This window comes from Polypterus senegalus, chromosome 2 (assembly GCF_016835505.1).
Source record: "Polypterus senegalus isolate Bchr_013 chromosome 2, ASM1683550v1, whole genome shotgun sequence".
Classification (NCBI taxonomy): domain Eukaryota; kingdom Metazoa; phylum Chordata; class Cladistia; order Polypteriformes; family Polypteridae; genus Polypterus; species Polypterus senegalus.
In genome coordinates, this window is record NC_053155.1 from 283712808 (window position 1) to 283729398 (window position 16591).

General features: G+C 37.3%; 2 protein-coding genes across 6 annotated transcripts in view; one reads left to right on the top strand and one right to left on the bottom strand.

The window, feature by feature from the left end:
• Positions 1 to 16591, top strand: part of LOC120523957 (rho-related GTP-binding protein RhoG-like) — a 61499-nt gene that overhangs the window by 15604 nt on the left and 29304 nt on the right. The window lies entirely within an intron of this gene.
• Positions 2322 to 16591, bottom strand: part of pgap2 (post-GPI attachment to proteins 2) — a 111125-nt gene continuing 96855 nt past the window's right edge. For 2 of the 4 annotated variants that reach the window (XR_005632725.1, XR_005632726.1), the window contains 2 exons: positions 8101 to 8225; positions 2322 to 5736 (listed from right to left, as the gene is read on the bottom strand). Coding sequence is in view for 1 of the 4 variants with exons in the window: in XM_039745703.1 (XP_039601637.1) it covers positions 5711 to 5736 (26 nt within the window). In the remaining 3 variants the exon portion in view is untranslated. The remainder of the gene's footprint in view (positions 5737 to 8100; positions 8226 to 16591) is intronic. The other 2 variants (XM_039745703.1, XM_039745704.1) reach the window with 1 other exon arrangement.

Sequence of the window (16591 nt, forward strand, 5' to 3'; positions counted from 1 at the left end):
GGTCTCCTAACTGCGAGGCAGCAGTGCTACCACTCGCCACTGGGCTGCCCTTCTTCAACAAGTGCAAGCATAAAATGCTCAAATAGATTATACCACTCACTAAATATAGAAGAATCACATAGGAGGATACATGTTTGTTAAAACACATTAAAAACATAGCTGAAACTAATTAATGTTAATACAAAACAGCAGCATCTGTCCATTAGCTAATTAGTAATTATAATACCTTCACTTGGCCCAGATGAGTTTCTGTGCTTCTTCAGAAATGCTGAGCACGTTTACTTCAGTGACCTGTCTTACATGCATATGAAACCTTTAAAAATGTGTGCCATGTGTTAACACAGACTACATGGGTGCTACTTTTAAATGTGTCTGCAGTAATGTGAAAGCCGTGATTAAAATGGCAGATTCTTGTCTTGATGATTAAAAAATGTTAGTGCTGCACACAGTATACTGCAGAAACTTTGTACATTTTAATGCCCCACGCGCCTTATTACTTCCTCATTGGTTTTCATTTTTAGTTGTCCAAATAATTTGCATTAGGCAGTACTGTATGTACTGTAGTAGTGTAAGTAATAATGTTATATATTTAGAGTACAGTTAAGTTCTTACTTGCATGTGCACCAGGGAGTTTACACCTTCTTTGAATATAACGTTTATTGTTATTTTTTAAATCCCTTTATGTCTGGTGCAGCCCTGAACTGGAGACAATTAGAAATTTGGAGAATGCCATAACTTTTTGCAGGCTTATAACAACTTATTGCTAATAAGGCAGTGTCAGGCAAACATCTTTTGTTTTAGATTATATATTTTTTTAATAAAGGAACCCTTAGTTGGAGTATTTTCATAGGAGGCATAGATTAAACTTTTAAAGTTTCAACTGTTAGCTTGTATTACATGAGACATTTTTATAGGGATCACTGAAAATGTGAAGCGAGATGTTATTTATTTGAACTAAAAAACTAAGGTTTTTTTATTATAATTGAATGATTTATTTGGATTCTCTGACTTATTGGAATTTCTTTTCATATCTGTAGGTGAGGAATAGAATCTACGTAATTCACGCTATTCAAACAGCCAGCCAGCCAGCCAGTTTCTAACCCGCTGAATCCGAATACAGGGTCACGGGGGTCTGCTGGAACCAATCCCAGCCAACACAGGGCACAAGGCAGGAACCAATCCTGGGCAGGGTGCCAACCCACCGCAGGCTATTCAAACAGTGTTAATTATTATGTTTTATATCATCCATCAATCCATTATCCAGCCCGCTATATCCTAACTACAGGGTCACGGGGGTCTGCTGGAGCCAATCCCAGCCAACACAGGGTGCAAGGCAGGAAGCAAACCCTGGGCCGGGTACCAGCCCACCGCAGGGCTTGCACACACACACACTCACCAAGCACACACTAGGGAGAATTTAGAATCGCCAGTGCACCTAACCTGCATGTCTTTGGACTGTAGGAGGAAACTCACACAGACACAGGGAGAACATGCAAACTCCACGCAGGGAGGACCCAGAAAGCGAACACAGGCCTCCTAACTGCGAGGCAGCAGCGTACCACTGCGCCACTGTGCTGCCCTGTTTTATATCATTTAAAGTAAAATTACAAAAACACAAATTTGCACAAGTATGTTTTAATTAAATGCCCATGCCCAGGACTGGCCTTGTGTGGAGGAGTGTGGGTATGAGTGTTTCCTGCGATAGTCTTGTGCCCCCTGTCCAAGTTGGGTGGATGGATAAATATTTACAATATTGATTATCCGTTTTTAAACCAGTAACTTCTGCAGCCACCTTTCAACATTGAAACGGGAATCCCCAATGAAATATTATGCAGAAACATAAAAAAACCCTTTCACGTTTTATGTTAGGCCAGACCTTAGGAACATCTTTAGGGAAACATGAAAATTCCCAAAGGTAGTCAGGTGAAATTTAGGCCATGTTTTTGATATGGTGAACATCATTTTAAATATTTGAAAATACAATGCGAGCTGTGTTGCTTTTATTCTAATCACTTTGGTAATGAGCAGCTACTAGATTTTAAATGCAAAACCGTACTTTAAATAAAATATTCATATCCAGTGTCACTGGTAGTCACTGCTGTTTTAAAAAGCCATTATTCGTCAACTTCAGCCAGAAGAATCCCTTTTACTGTAATACTGTACTGCACTGAGGAAGAGGAACTGGCAGGGCTTTAGGTAATATGAGCTTATGAATACAGAATCAAAATAACAGAAAACATATTGTTATGTAATAGGATAAAAATAGAAAATATAATGTTTAATATATTATTTTTTCTTTATATCAAGTTTTATTGGGTAATTACATTATCACTATGGAAGATTATCCACGACAAAATTAAACGCAATCCAGCGTGTTAACTACATTGCAATGCAGTTCATTTTGGCACAGTTTTATGGTGTAACTAAAAACATATCATACAAATGTTTAACTGCTTTTCACTAATGCAATAAAAGGTGTTTTACATTTTAATTCATGTCCATAGATCACATATCATAAATGACAGCTATAACTGATAGCAAAGTACATGGATTGCATTTTGCTTAGTGGTTTCTCCGAGTTTATTACATATCGATTGCAGACCACACATTAATCATGCCAAAAGTGAATACTATCAAATGGTCAATCAGTGTAAAAAGCTGGGGTAAGGGGTGTCAAATGTTGATGTAAGAGGCGTCGTTCTTCTAAACATTTCTGTGCTCTGGCAGTAAGGAAACATTTTGTTAATGTGGAGTAATTGAATAAAACAAAGAATAAGTGAATTAACATAATTGGTAAAATAATGCAAGAAAAGATAAAAAAATATTTTACCAAAACCTTTGCATGAAAATTCCAAGGCTTTGAAACCTAAATTATTAACTTAAACATAAAAATGTATTTGCTTTATTAGTGAAAACACTTTATCGCCTAGGGGTCTGCAAGGGTAGAATATAGGTGTGGTAAGAGGCCGTACTTCTTGACATATCAGTCAGGACTGATAATAATATATAAGTATTATGATACAAGACAATCATAACACATTAGTTAAGCAACTTAAAAGTAAACTTTTTCAGCAAGACCTAAAACATACTTCTCACAGTTTTGTTTAATCATTCCACTTTGCGCCAGAACATAGAAATGTTTAGAAGGTGAACACCACTTACCCAAACTGTTGACTGTTGCCCCACATTTTGACACTGACTGGCTATTTGATTAGTTTTGGCATTAATTAATATGTGGTCTTTAATCGATATGCAGTACACTCAGAGAAGACGGTAAGCAAAATGCAATACGTTTGCTTTGCTTTTAATTATGAAATGCAATCTGTGGAAGTACATTAAAATGCTTTGTATTGCATTTTAAATTGACAAGAGAATTGTGTGCCATAGTGAAAAGTAATCGATCATATGGTTAATAGGTTTTTTCATTATAACAAGATGAAAACGTGCCAATATTAAATGCACCATGGATTACAATGTACGGAGATAACATGTAGGATTGAATTTCATTTTGGCATCAATAGTCTTCTACCTTATCAGGCAAACCCAAACAAACATACATAAAATTCTAAGACTTGCTTAATGCAGTGTGAACGATCAATGCAAACACTATTATCTCATGAATTTGTTGAACACCCTCAGGAACATTAATATTACAGTTATTTCCTTGAGTAACTAATAACTGTTGTGGCAGAGATGGTGATATTTACATAGAAACCACTTGTCTACATTTATTGCACATCTGAACAACAGTGAATCGCCCTTAGGCCATAAAGTGTTTTCATTAACAAAGCAAATGCATTTTTAAGTTCATTTTAAAATTTTGAAGCCTTTAAATTTTCATGCAGAAATGTTGACAAAATATTTGTGATGTTTTCTTACATTATTTAATCAATTTTACCAATCTGCTTAGTCCTGGCAGCATTGGACACAAAGCATGAAATAACCAAAAAGAGATGCCATTCTGTCACATGACCAGCATATATCTGAGGAAATAGAAAAAACACACGGGCACAAGAAAAGGCAAACTCCACAGAAAACAATGACTGGGACAAGTCAAACCCAGTGACCATAGCATCACTGGTTAAAAAAAAAATTGCTGTTAAATGCTTTGTGATATTTTGTCAGAGGCTTTGTCAGGCAGGCAGTGTGGCATTGTGGTTAAAGCGCCGGACCACAGACTCTAAGGTGTTGTGGTTTCAAATCCTGTTTCTAACACTGTGTGGCCATGAACATCAAGTGGAAGAATAAAAGAAATGTAGCCAGTTTTATCTCAAAAGTCACCTTGGATAAGTGTTAGTCAAATAATAACAAAGGTAACTCTTTTACCAAAAGTAATATGAAATTCACCCTTCTGACACATTTCATTCTAATAACCATATTATGTTCTGTTTTTGTTAATTTTATTTTACTTATTTTAATCTTGTAGAATAAGATATTTTTCAGATTTCTTTTGTGGTAGGCAAATACAAAAAATGTGTTATTCTTTTATGCAGTGTTACTAATATTTAATAAAAAGGATTAAGTAATTGTTGCAGGAAAATCAGTACATTACTCCAAACTGATTCATATTGAAGCAGGTAACTATTAATACATTCATGAACTCTAATCTCTTTACACAACTTATTTTGTATCGGTGTTGCTTAATAACATGAAATTAAAGTAAAGCATGCAAAACATCCACAGTGTCACACATCTTAACATTAATAGCAGTGTACACTAAATAAAATGATTCTCAGGGTCACTCAGGAAACTTTGTATTCTGCAATAGGGTATTCAGTAGCTTCAAGGAAATTTGAATGAATTCCTTATAGTTTTCATTTACATATGAACTAATTTTAACAGCAGTGTCGCTTCCTTACAGCTCACACAGACTGGATTTGAATCTTGGCTTTGTCATTATCTTTGTGTAATTTGCATGTTTTCATATTTTTTTCCTCTGGTGTTCCAGTTTTGATTTCAGATACATACAGGTCAGGTTCATTTGCCCAGTAGTAGACTGGTGTCCTGCCCTTTATTGGTTCCTGATTTGTAGCTAATGCTGCTACAACAGGCTCTGCCTCCTTTACTCCATAACTTTAGTGTTTAAGAAAGTGAGTCCAGAGATTAGATGGATGGTTTGGAAGACTTGCCACAATAAAAAAATAATTAATTTTTCTTAACATTGTTTTTGATCATCAGGACTCCCATAAAGAAAGGGAATGTTTATATTAATTTACATTTTGCAGCTTGCTGGTGATCTGCAAGCGAAACATTTAACAAGCACTGCATTGTTGTACTTTCTTTTGTATCATGTGTCAGAAGTAGACTTAATTCCTAACTAGTAACCATTCCAATTATTTCAATTGGAGAATGTCATCAATATGCCAAAAATATCTGTTCTGTCACGGCAATTGTTTACAGGGTCATTATTGTTGTTGTGGGATTGTGTGTGTTTTGTCAAAGATGAAGGAGACATAATACTCACAGCATCATAATTTAGAGTATTTTGATCCCTGTTGTATCTTTATTGTACATATTGTATTCGCCATTTAGTTCCTGCATGATTTATTTTAATTTTATGGGTTACCAGTTTTTTGGTGCCTATGTCTTCCTTCCAGGCCTTTGATGTGTTGTTAGACACTCTGGGGGCTCACAGTTTGTCCAGTGAGAAAGTATGTGCTTTGCAACACATTGATATATTATCTAGGTTCCAACTTTGTGCCTGTTGCTGTCATGATCCACTCTTGGAAAAGCTGCCTGCAAAAGACAAATGAATGGATTTAGTGTCATTTGTAAAGTTAAATAATTTGTGCTTACAAAATGAAGATATATCAATAATCATGTTCCCAAATTAAAAAAGTAGAAATATTGTAGAATATATGTAGATACAAATTTTTCTGCTTAGTCTGGACTGATTTTAGTTTGTAGAATTAAGCACAAGGTCCTAAAAGCTGTTTTGTGATTTGAAGCGAGCTTAAGAAAATTACAAGCCAATAAACAAAAAATGGTGGACAGGAAATGTTAAAAATAAGATGCTGACATACATAAAGTGTAAAATAATCTTTCAAATGCAGCATGTTTACTGCTTGCTGTCACTGTGTGATTCACGTTGCCTTTGCACAGCAGTTGTGTCAGGCCTAGAGGCCCACCCAGCACAGCCAAGGTAATTATCCATCACTCCTCTTATTTTGCCAACATGGCTGTTGCTCATTTACTCATCAACAACTTGCTTGACAGCCAGCTTTCGGTTTCATTAACACTTTGAAATCACTTTGAACACTTATTGAATAGTGAATTTGAAAACGTTTCCAAGAATACAACCTATTGTATGCCATCAGGTATTCTTGTGTGTTACTTTATCTTTGAGGGCTAGATAGTGGAATGTCTCTTGCTAGATTAGATAAGGTACAAATTGATTTCTACTGTCTACCTTTCATTTTGGGATTCAGGGCCAATACTGATCACTGATTTCATGTTACCGAAAAGCTCCTGCATAATCAGACACGTAGAAGCCTTATGTTCTATATTAAAGTGTTGGCTTTGGTTTTTTATAATTAAATTATAGACCACAGGTATTACGTGTTCGTTTTTTATTAACAAAGTGAAATTCTGTAGACTTATTGTTCAGTGGCCATGAAAATGCTAAAATAAAATAGTTTCCTTAAAATACATAATTTTGTAATCTAATAAAATACGTACAGAAAATATTTATACATAATGCGTATGGCTTTGTCTAACAAAACATACATATACAGTATATATTGGCACTGATTAAATGTAAATATGCATGCACTTATAGGTTTTAATCATTTATCATTAATTGTACTACAGCTTTTATTTGTGTTAAAATATATATTTACTGTATACAGGTTCTTTTTACAGTGTATCAGCTAGACATTCCTAATAGTTGAGGTGTAATTATAAATATGGGTTGCCATTTTTATTATGCAGTACTTGTTTCTCACCAAAACTTATATTGTATGACACACAAAAACAAATAATAAGCACAGTACAAACCTTTATAAAGGCCACAAATCTATCAAATGTTCATACGATATTTATCAAGTCAAGTCAGGTTGGGGAGCATGCACTGGTACTGTGTATTGCCGCACCCACTACATGACGAAAACAACTTGAGATCCCGGTTTGCAACCCCCCAGGTCTAGTCCCACCCTCCGGAAATTACCCTCTATCTGCTGCAGCCAGGTGCCACGTGGGCGACCCCTTCACCCTCGGGGAAAGACGCCACATGGCCGTAGTGCTGTAACTGACGCTCCCTCACAATGCAGGTAATGTGCCTCATTTGGGACTCCATGAACAACCACTCATTTGACACAAAGTCAAACCAATGGTACCCAAGGCTTTTCCAGAGAGACACAGTACCAAAGAAGGCCAGCCTTCGTCTCAGGTCACTGGATAACGTCCATGTCTCGCAACCATATAGCAAGACAGGAAGCAACAGGACTCTAAAGACTTGGACCTTCGTCCTTTTACATAGATATCGGGAGCGCCACACACCCCTTTCCAGTGATCTCATGACCCCCCCATGCTCTCCAAATCCGTCTACTGACTTTATAGGAAGAGTCACCAGAGACATGAATGTCACTGCCAAGGTAAGTAAACCTCTCGACAAGGTCGACTCTCTCTCCACCAACAGACACACTGCTGATGGCTGTGCCCAAGAGGTCATTAAAGGCCTGGATCTTGGTTTTTATGCAGGACACTCGCAAACCCAGACACTCGGACTCCTCGCTCATTTCTTGAACGCCCCGATCAGAGCCTTCATTGACTCTGTGAAGATCACAGCATCATCAGCAAAGTCAAGATCTGTGAATCTTTCTTCACCAATAGATGCCCCACAGCCGCTGGATAAGAAATTTATCAAGAAGATAAAAAGTTAAAATCCTTAACAAGTGTACAAGTAAACGAAACAGATTTTGCTGTTAAGGTAATAAGCCTATTGTTTACTAAGCAGCAATTTCAAATTCTTCTTTATATCTTCTTTTCCTAATTGAAAATACAAGCTGTGGTAGTTAACACAAGCTTGTTTACCGTCCTGTGTACGTTTTAATTAAAAGACAAAATAAAAAGTTCTGAATTTATTAAAGTAGCTTTTCTTACCGTTTCTCTAATTGCACAGGATGACTTCTCCGATTCCGTTTTTCTCAGTTTATTACTCCATTTTCTTTAATGTAAAGGCTAATATTTCAGTCTTCTTTCTCTCTGGTAAAATCGTCCTTGCTGCTCTGTGTTTACAGGAGGTTTACATCAAAAAAAGTAGTCGCTCAAGTACTGTAACACCTCACATAAAGGAGCACTACAACTATATCACCACAAAGCTTAGAAGATGCTTAAAAAATATTTTTTTTGACATCAGCCAATCTACAGATCACCAATCATATCTTTTATAGTGAAAATTGGACGATTTACATTGGTGGCTGATTGATTGTAACATCACTTCTTTGATTTTAAAACAACATTGATTCAGTAGACCAAACAATAAGCTTATTTGTGTGAGTAATATTTTTTGGTTAAATCTTTCAAGTAATGTAATAGTTTAACTCTGAATTATGAGGCTTATTGCTCCCTGCTTTAAAATTAGCACCACCAATTTGAGTTTTAATGTTCATCACACATTTAAGTAGTCAGTAGTAATTATCTATTTAAGTCTTTGTTCTACTGTACATGCATGTATTGTCAAATGAGGTACATATTGCTAGACCATTAAATTGCCCTTTTTACAATAAATTACAATTTCCAAAATGTGTTGAATAATTGTTCAGTATTTAAATACATAAATAAATTCCTTGTTAATCAACCTTTGGAGTTGTACACATCCAGTGAACGTCCTGAGCTCTTCAACCCAGTGCTTTAATTACTTCAGGCATCTTTTTCTTTTGCTACACAGAGCTTTGTCGCAGCTCATGTGAGATTTTCAGTTCACATCGAAATGAAATTGAGCCAGCTGTGACCTTGGAAAATGGTGAAGCTACAAATGACAAGCTAGTTCAGATGAGGTTTTTTTTCCACACATCATTTTCTTCTGTGTACAATTGGTAGAAGCACCCATTGCATGTTAATATGTGTTCATGAAGATTTTTAAAATCAGTATAAATAAGACTTCAGGTGCTACTGACTGCAACTTTTGACAGCTAAAGGAGAGAGACAAACATATTTTGTTGTTTACTGAAATACTACATTAATTTGCATATGCAAATACAGCTATTTTTCTTTCCCCATAACACAATAAAAACTCATATTGAACCAAAACACAAAGTCTTTGTTACAGGAAATTAGGCAGAGTGCTGACATTAGTGATGTGTCAGCCGTAGGAATGTAGCAGCAACACAACTGGGTATATAAGTACCAGTAAAATGCACTGATTCTATATTATTTGTAAGTGGCATAAAAATAGTGTATTACAATAATGTAATACTATACTGTATTGATACATATACCCATCCATCTATTTTCTTAACCCACTAATCCAGGACAGGATAACAGGAACCTATTCCACCAATCATTGGGCAAAAGTTGTGAACAACACCTGGACAAATTTCCACAGTGTATACTGTGTATGCACAAATATATATATATACAGTATATATTAATCACTGCTTTTAGTCTTTAAACTCGCAGTATGGTATTCATTACAGCTACCAAAATGAGCTGATGGTGGTGCAGTGGTTTGTGTCACATCTCCCAGAGACCACATTTAAATCCTCACGTTATCACATTTTGTGTTTTGTTTTCACAGCCTGTCCTTGTCTCTGGTGGGTTTCTTGCATGTCATTCGATCTTCCTCCCACATCTCAAAAATGCACATTACTGACTAGTAGTGACTTTTACAGTTATAATAATCATAATTCATTACATTTATATAGTGCTTTACACAGTAATTGGGGAGCCATTTCAATCCTCTGCAATGTGCAGCATCCACCTGGATGATGCATCTGCAGCCATTTTGCACCAGTACGCTCACCACACATTAGCTGCTAGCTAGTCAGATATAGGGGATGATTAGGGGGCCAGAATGACCAGGTCAAAGTAGCTAATTTAGCCAGGAAATCGGGATACACCCTACTCTATGAAGGGTGCCCAGGGATCTTTAATGAACAGATTAACAGGTTTTACGTCTCAACTGAAAAACAGGGCCATTTTACATCACTGTGTCCCCGTCACTGCACTTGGACATTGGGATCCACATTCAGACCAGTATGGCACCGTTATTTCTAAGAGTGTAAAAGGGACTAGTGTTTCATCCTAGGGTTGGCTCTTGGCTAATTCTGAATACTCTTAGACAGGTTTAGGCTCCACATGATCCTGAAAACAGCATGTTCAGTGAATGGTTAAATAAATAAAATGAGGTAAGCTACATTTCTTTTTTTCTTGTTTTCATTAAAATTTGTAAAGGTGTACTACTGCATTCCCATTTTTAACTTGTCTAATAATATGAGGGTTAATCAAAAGGTTTTTTGACTGAAACTGTAAGAGATTTTTTACAGTGCTTATTTTACAAATGGCCAGTGATTAGTGGTGTAGTTAAATATATGAACTACTAGGGGGCTTCGCCGCCCTCCAACCCACGCAGCAATGCATGGTTGTGAAGAGGGGTTTTCTGAATGCACCCCAAGGAGATGTGGTCGCTCCTCCGAAATCCCTCTTAAACGGTGAAACAATGGGAACCAAATCCAGTTGTTTTTTTTTTTACCTCCTCTTTGCTTGATCAGCTGCTGGCTTGCTGTTGCTGCCGTGCGGCATGATCTGCATCTCGTGTTGCACTTCAAACATTTAAAAGCCTGTACAGCAGCTGTCCTTTTGTCTCACTGCCTTGTCTCTCTTCTCCCCCAGACATCATCAAACACTATTCGATCTCTTTTCACTGTTCCATTATTTCACACAGTAATATTTTCCGTTTGTTTGAGACTTTCAAATTTTCCTACATCCAATTTCTCTAACCTGCTCTGCATGTGTATCGCGCCAGCGTTTTAAAATTCTTTATGACGTTCTACTTTGTCTTTTTTCGGCGCTGGGCGTGGTGCGCTGATCTTTCTTCTTCACTTAGTCATTGAAATGTCATCTAAAACGTATAAGATTTTTAAGATCTGAGAGCACAGGAAGTGTGTCTGCAAAAAGCATTCCAACAACTGATAGGTTAGTTGACCGTGGTCTTGTTTGAAAATGGTTGTAAGTAGGGTGTGACTTGCAAATGTCACTGTCTCATAGGACTTGCTTCCAAAGGTTATAAGTATGACATGACTTGACCATCTTGCAGGACGTGAAAGTGTCAGTCTGTCTCTCTTCAAAAGATCACGTCTCGTCGCAGGAAAAAATGTCTTGTTCTCATCCCAAGATTTTTTTTTTATAAATGATATTCTATCATGTGGAGTTTACAGTGTTTATTTTTTTTAAACCAAACCAAAAATAAAATGTACCGTTGTGCTATCTTTGAATTATTAATGCTAAAGAAAACAATATGCATTCACAGATTCATTTTTGTCTAGTTACCTTGTACCAAGACTAGTTTATTTCATGTGCTACTGTCGCAAATGTGAAGTTTTGGTTACTGTTTGACATTGATGACGCAAAAAATGTTGCCATCATAAAGTGAATTGTAATAGAGAAGTGGCAGTGCATTAGACAGCAGTCCTTATGGTGATTAGTTATGGGATAACTGAATTCATCCTTCATAAATAGTTCAAAGTAAGCAAGGTCTGTGCATGCTGGCACTTCAGAATGTTCACAACTGAAATGAAATGTTACTATATCCAGTGTTCTGAGGAGAAACTCAAGCTGAAGAATTGAGAATGTAAGATATTAAAGAAGCATATCACACCTGGGGATTAAACTGTGATAAGTCAGTGTCACCTAGAGTCCAAACAAGAATTGAAAAAATGGAAGCATGGCAATCTTCCAACGCCAAAGAATTTCTAGGTTTAGGCTAGTGTCAACAAGATCATATGCATAGTTTTAATGTTGTGGGGAGTGTAATCTATACTGATGTCCTGCCTCAAAAGGCCCACATAACCTGTTAATAATATGCTGATGTGTTGTGGCTTTACATCAGTCAGTTAGGGAAACGTTGCGAGGAAAGCTGTTGACCATGCTCCTCCTCCTCCTTCTGTTACATAACAAGAGCTCTCACTTCTACTGCACGCCTTGCAAACTGTTGTTTCAAAGAGATGTCGCACCCATCATATTCTCCAGGTCTGGCCCTGTGTTACAACTCCCACCAATCTAAAGGACTGCATCTGTTGGACACGCTTTTGCCAGTGTCGAAAGTCAGCCACTGAAGAGTAGTTACACAATGTGATTGGCACAGAAAAGCAACGTATTAGTGTTCACAGGGTCTTTGTTGAAAAATAAAACTTGTTTGGTTCTACTGGCGTTTTCCTTAATAGTTCAAACTGAAAATTTTTGATCACCTCTTGTAGGAAGTAACTAACATACAAGGTTTTAATAACAGCATTTACAGTATGTAGTTTCTGAGACACCCTTCAGTTCATTTATTTTCACTTCCACCTGCTGCTGTATCATATACATTTCTGTCGCAGGGTGTAAAAGAGCAGATTGTTTTAGAATCAAATCAGGCGGCCATTAGGTATTGTGTAACAGATTTTTTATTTTGTACTCAGTCAGAGGACTACATTATTTGAAACACTTCAGACGGTTTGTCCCTCCCATCCCCTTTGTAAGTGCGGCTGTTAATGGCTCTCATTGGCTGGACATGCATGTTCTGTATTTTTTCTAATCTGTTTTACAGAATTACCGTGTCACTGTTCCTTTTGGGGAACGTGGAAGTGGTTAAATGAATGGTTACATGCATTGTACATCAGTAAAGTACAGCCGTTAAAAGTAAACTCTGCTGTTCTTATGTTGCACTTTTTCAATTCCTCAGGAAATGTGTTTTGTAATGCAAGCTTGCAAGCTTGAATCAGACTGCAGCTCACATTACAAGCGCAGGTGGTAACATTTGCCTTTCCTCTCTGATATCCTAATACTACCTCTTTCTTTTATTACAGAACTAAATACACTGGTTGCGATCAAGAAAGTTACTAGTCATGATGAGATGCTGATATTTCTTAAATTTGTGGGTATAAATTAGATTTGAAGCATCTCAACCATTTTTGTGGCTCATTTTTGTTGCGGAACCAATTTGTAATCATTATATAAAACAATGAAAAAGGATAGAATTGTAGAAGCTTCGACAAAAATTAACACCTAGCATTTTTTTGAGAATTACACATATTTAATAATGAATTGGAATTGTTTATTCTTTTATGGTTCTCTTCTTAGAATGCAGGCGTATCTCTATGCCATGTATTTGTACAATGTTCTTTTTTAGCATTTAGCTTTATTAGCAAAAAATGAGAAAATGTGGCAACAGTGAGGGAACGCTGCAGAAGTTGATAATGCTGCCCATGCCCAGCCACCTGCTTTCAGTCCAGTTAATTTATTTTGATTGGAGATCAACCAGAAGCTTTTTTTTAAGACAATAAGGACACATTGTAGTGAAAATGGGACAAATGACCCTGATCTTGCAGTTTAGATACCTTGTTGATTCCAAGTCCCCACACAATCTGAAAGTCTTGATGGTAAATCTAAGGCCTAATAAACAGATGTTTGTCATATGCCACATATAGACCCTAAACATTAACTCTTTATGTACTGTATATTACTTTCAGTTTTCCCAAATCTGAACTATAAAGATTATGTATTTGGTACACTGTATTAATCCCCGAGGGGAAAGTAGAAACTAAACTAACAGAATATTTAAGAAGATATGGAAGAGTGTGTATTTATTTAATAAGCATAAATGTTAATGTAGTTGTGCTTATGCAGAAGATTTATTATGTTTCACCAGTTTAAGAGGTTCTGTAAAGTAATATAAAGAAGGAAACAACATTGCTAATTCATACCTCAGTACGGTTTTCTCAGAGGTAAACTTTTACACTTGTTTGATGAGAAAAAAAACAAAAGGCTGATTTTATTTAACACTGACTTGTGCAGTGAAAGTAAGATGTAAAATGAAGTTACACAATACAGATTAACGAGGCAAAGCCTTCTTGACACACTCTCTAACTGGTAGATATCTGACCAGCCAGATCATAAAGAAAAAAGAAAATGGAGGAAAAGTGTAACAGAAAAACATTTTGAAACTTTTTTAAAATAATTGTAAATACGTAGTACAAAATCCTGCAGTGGAAAACTCTACAAGACCTTGTTCCTGTCTGCCTGTTTATTACTGTATATTTAAATTATTTATTATATTTATTAGTTTATTATAGTTGTTTAGATTTGAAGGTCTTCAAAGCACTACTAACTGTTACATGTCTTGGCAACATATTCTGTTTATCTGTGGTTCTGTGTTGGAAGAAATATTTTGTAAGACTAGTGTGAAATTTACTCATAACCAGCCTCCCTCAATGCCCACGCACACGTTTTAGCTGAAGATCTCGTTTTAAAGTAACTGGCGTCTACCCTCTTAGTTCCCTTTATTATTTAAAACGGGCTACTCTCTTAATCAGTAGCCACTACTACTGTAATACCAAGCTGTATAATTAAATAGTGTGAGTTGGTGACTCCTGATTTAAAGCACTTCTTCCATGTCACTTCCCAGCCTCTTTTTGCTTTGATTGAAAAGGTTTAATTCTTTGAGCCTTAATTTAAAGTTCAGATCCAGCAGGGGTAGGGGCGGCATGTAGGCGTAGTGGGTAGCACTGCTGCCTCACAGTTAGGAGACCTGGATTCACTTCCTGGGTCCTCCCTGCGTGGAGTTTGCATGTTCTCCCCGTGTCTGTGTGGGTTTCCTCCCACAGTCCAATGACATGCAGGTTAGGTGCATTGGCGATTCTAAATTGTTCATAGTGTGCGTGTGTGTGTGTGTGTGTGTGTGTGTGCACGCGCCCTGTGCTGGCTGGGATTGGCTCCTGCAGACCCCCGTGACCCTGTAGTTAGGATGTAGCGGGTTGGATAATGGATGGATGGATAGACCCAGCAGTCCTGGTGTCAGCCTTGGCACTGTTGTCTGGATTTTCTGTCTGATTTTTTTATAATAAGAAAAACAAAGCTGTATATAATATTTCCAGATGAGGCTTCACAAGTGAATCATACATCTTGAGCATAGCCTCTCTTGACTTGTGCCTAACACATTGTGCTATGTGTGGAGATTTGACGGTTCACCATGTTGCATTGTAATCTCTTATTAGCTACGTAAAAGAACGCATCACCATTAAATACTCTCTATGTAATTTGGCTGTGATACTGCTTATTTCTAAGTTAAATTCATTTTTTTCATATTTGAGATTGAATAAGCAGAAAATAGGCTAATTTTGAGTTCAAATTTGAATTGTGGATAACAAAAGATCCTCGCTGTGACTGCTGCATTGGGCCAAGGGTAGGGTAAGTGACCCTTAGGCAAGCAAAGCGCAAATTAAAACACACACATGCAAAATATGGTTGACTGATTTAAACATTGTTTGAGAGCAGTACTGGTGTTTATTGCTGTAATTCTGTTTAGTAGTATGTAATAAATCACTAAGATAAAGTGGAATCTAGAAAATGAGTATACAGTTGGATTTTTTAACTTCCTGTTATGATACATTTGTGCCTCACGAAATAAAACTAATCCTTCCAATAGCTATATGTTTGTTTAGCCTGAACACATCCATTTGAAGTCATAAAGTCATGTCATTTTCTGATGGGGTCGTGGGGGAGGCTGGAGCCTACCCCAGCTACCATAGGGTGCAAGGCAGGAACAGACCTTGAACAAGGTGCCAGTCCATCGCTGGGTGACCACACACCCACCAAACACACATTAGGGTCAATCTGACATTGCAAAATCACCAAACCTGCATGTCTTTGTCACAGGGAAGACCACCATGCTGCCCTTTATCATAATGTGAAGCAGCTTAAAACTTATGGTAATGGTATAATGTGTTATCACACAGAATAAAATGGAAAAAACTTCTTTCAAAGTCAAGGTGGGAATCCACTGTATTGTATTAAAATAATAAAACATTATAGTAAAACAGGTGGCACGGTGGCGCAGTGGTAGCACTGCTGCCTCGCAGTTAGGAGACCATGGGTTCGCTTCCTGGGTCCTCCCTTCGTGGAGTTTGCATGTTCTCCCTGTGTCTGCGTGGCTTTCCTCCGGGCGCTCCGGTTTCCTCCAAAGGCATGCAGGTTAGGTGGATTGGCGATTCTAAAATTGGCCTTGGTGTGTGGGTGTGTTTGTGCCAACCTGTGGTGGGTTCGCACCCTACCCAGGATTGGTTCCTGCCTTGTGCCCTGTGTTGGCTGGGATTGGCTCCAGCAGACCCCCATGACCCTGTGTTCGGATTCAGTGGGTTGGAAAATGGATGGATTATAGTAAAACATAGGTCCAGGCCTGTGGTATGACAATGATGTTGAGTATACAGTACAAAGTTGCAGTTTACCATCCAAAGTGATATTTTGTCATATGTTTTTGCAATAAACATTTTGGCTGTGTTTAAGTATATAGCGTGTAAACCTAAATTGAAAAAAAAAGCGCCATCTTGATAAACAAATACAGGAAGCATTTTGAATTAACTGTTTGTGATAAACGCAGTGTGGGCTTGATGGCCCTAGT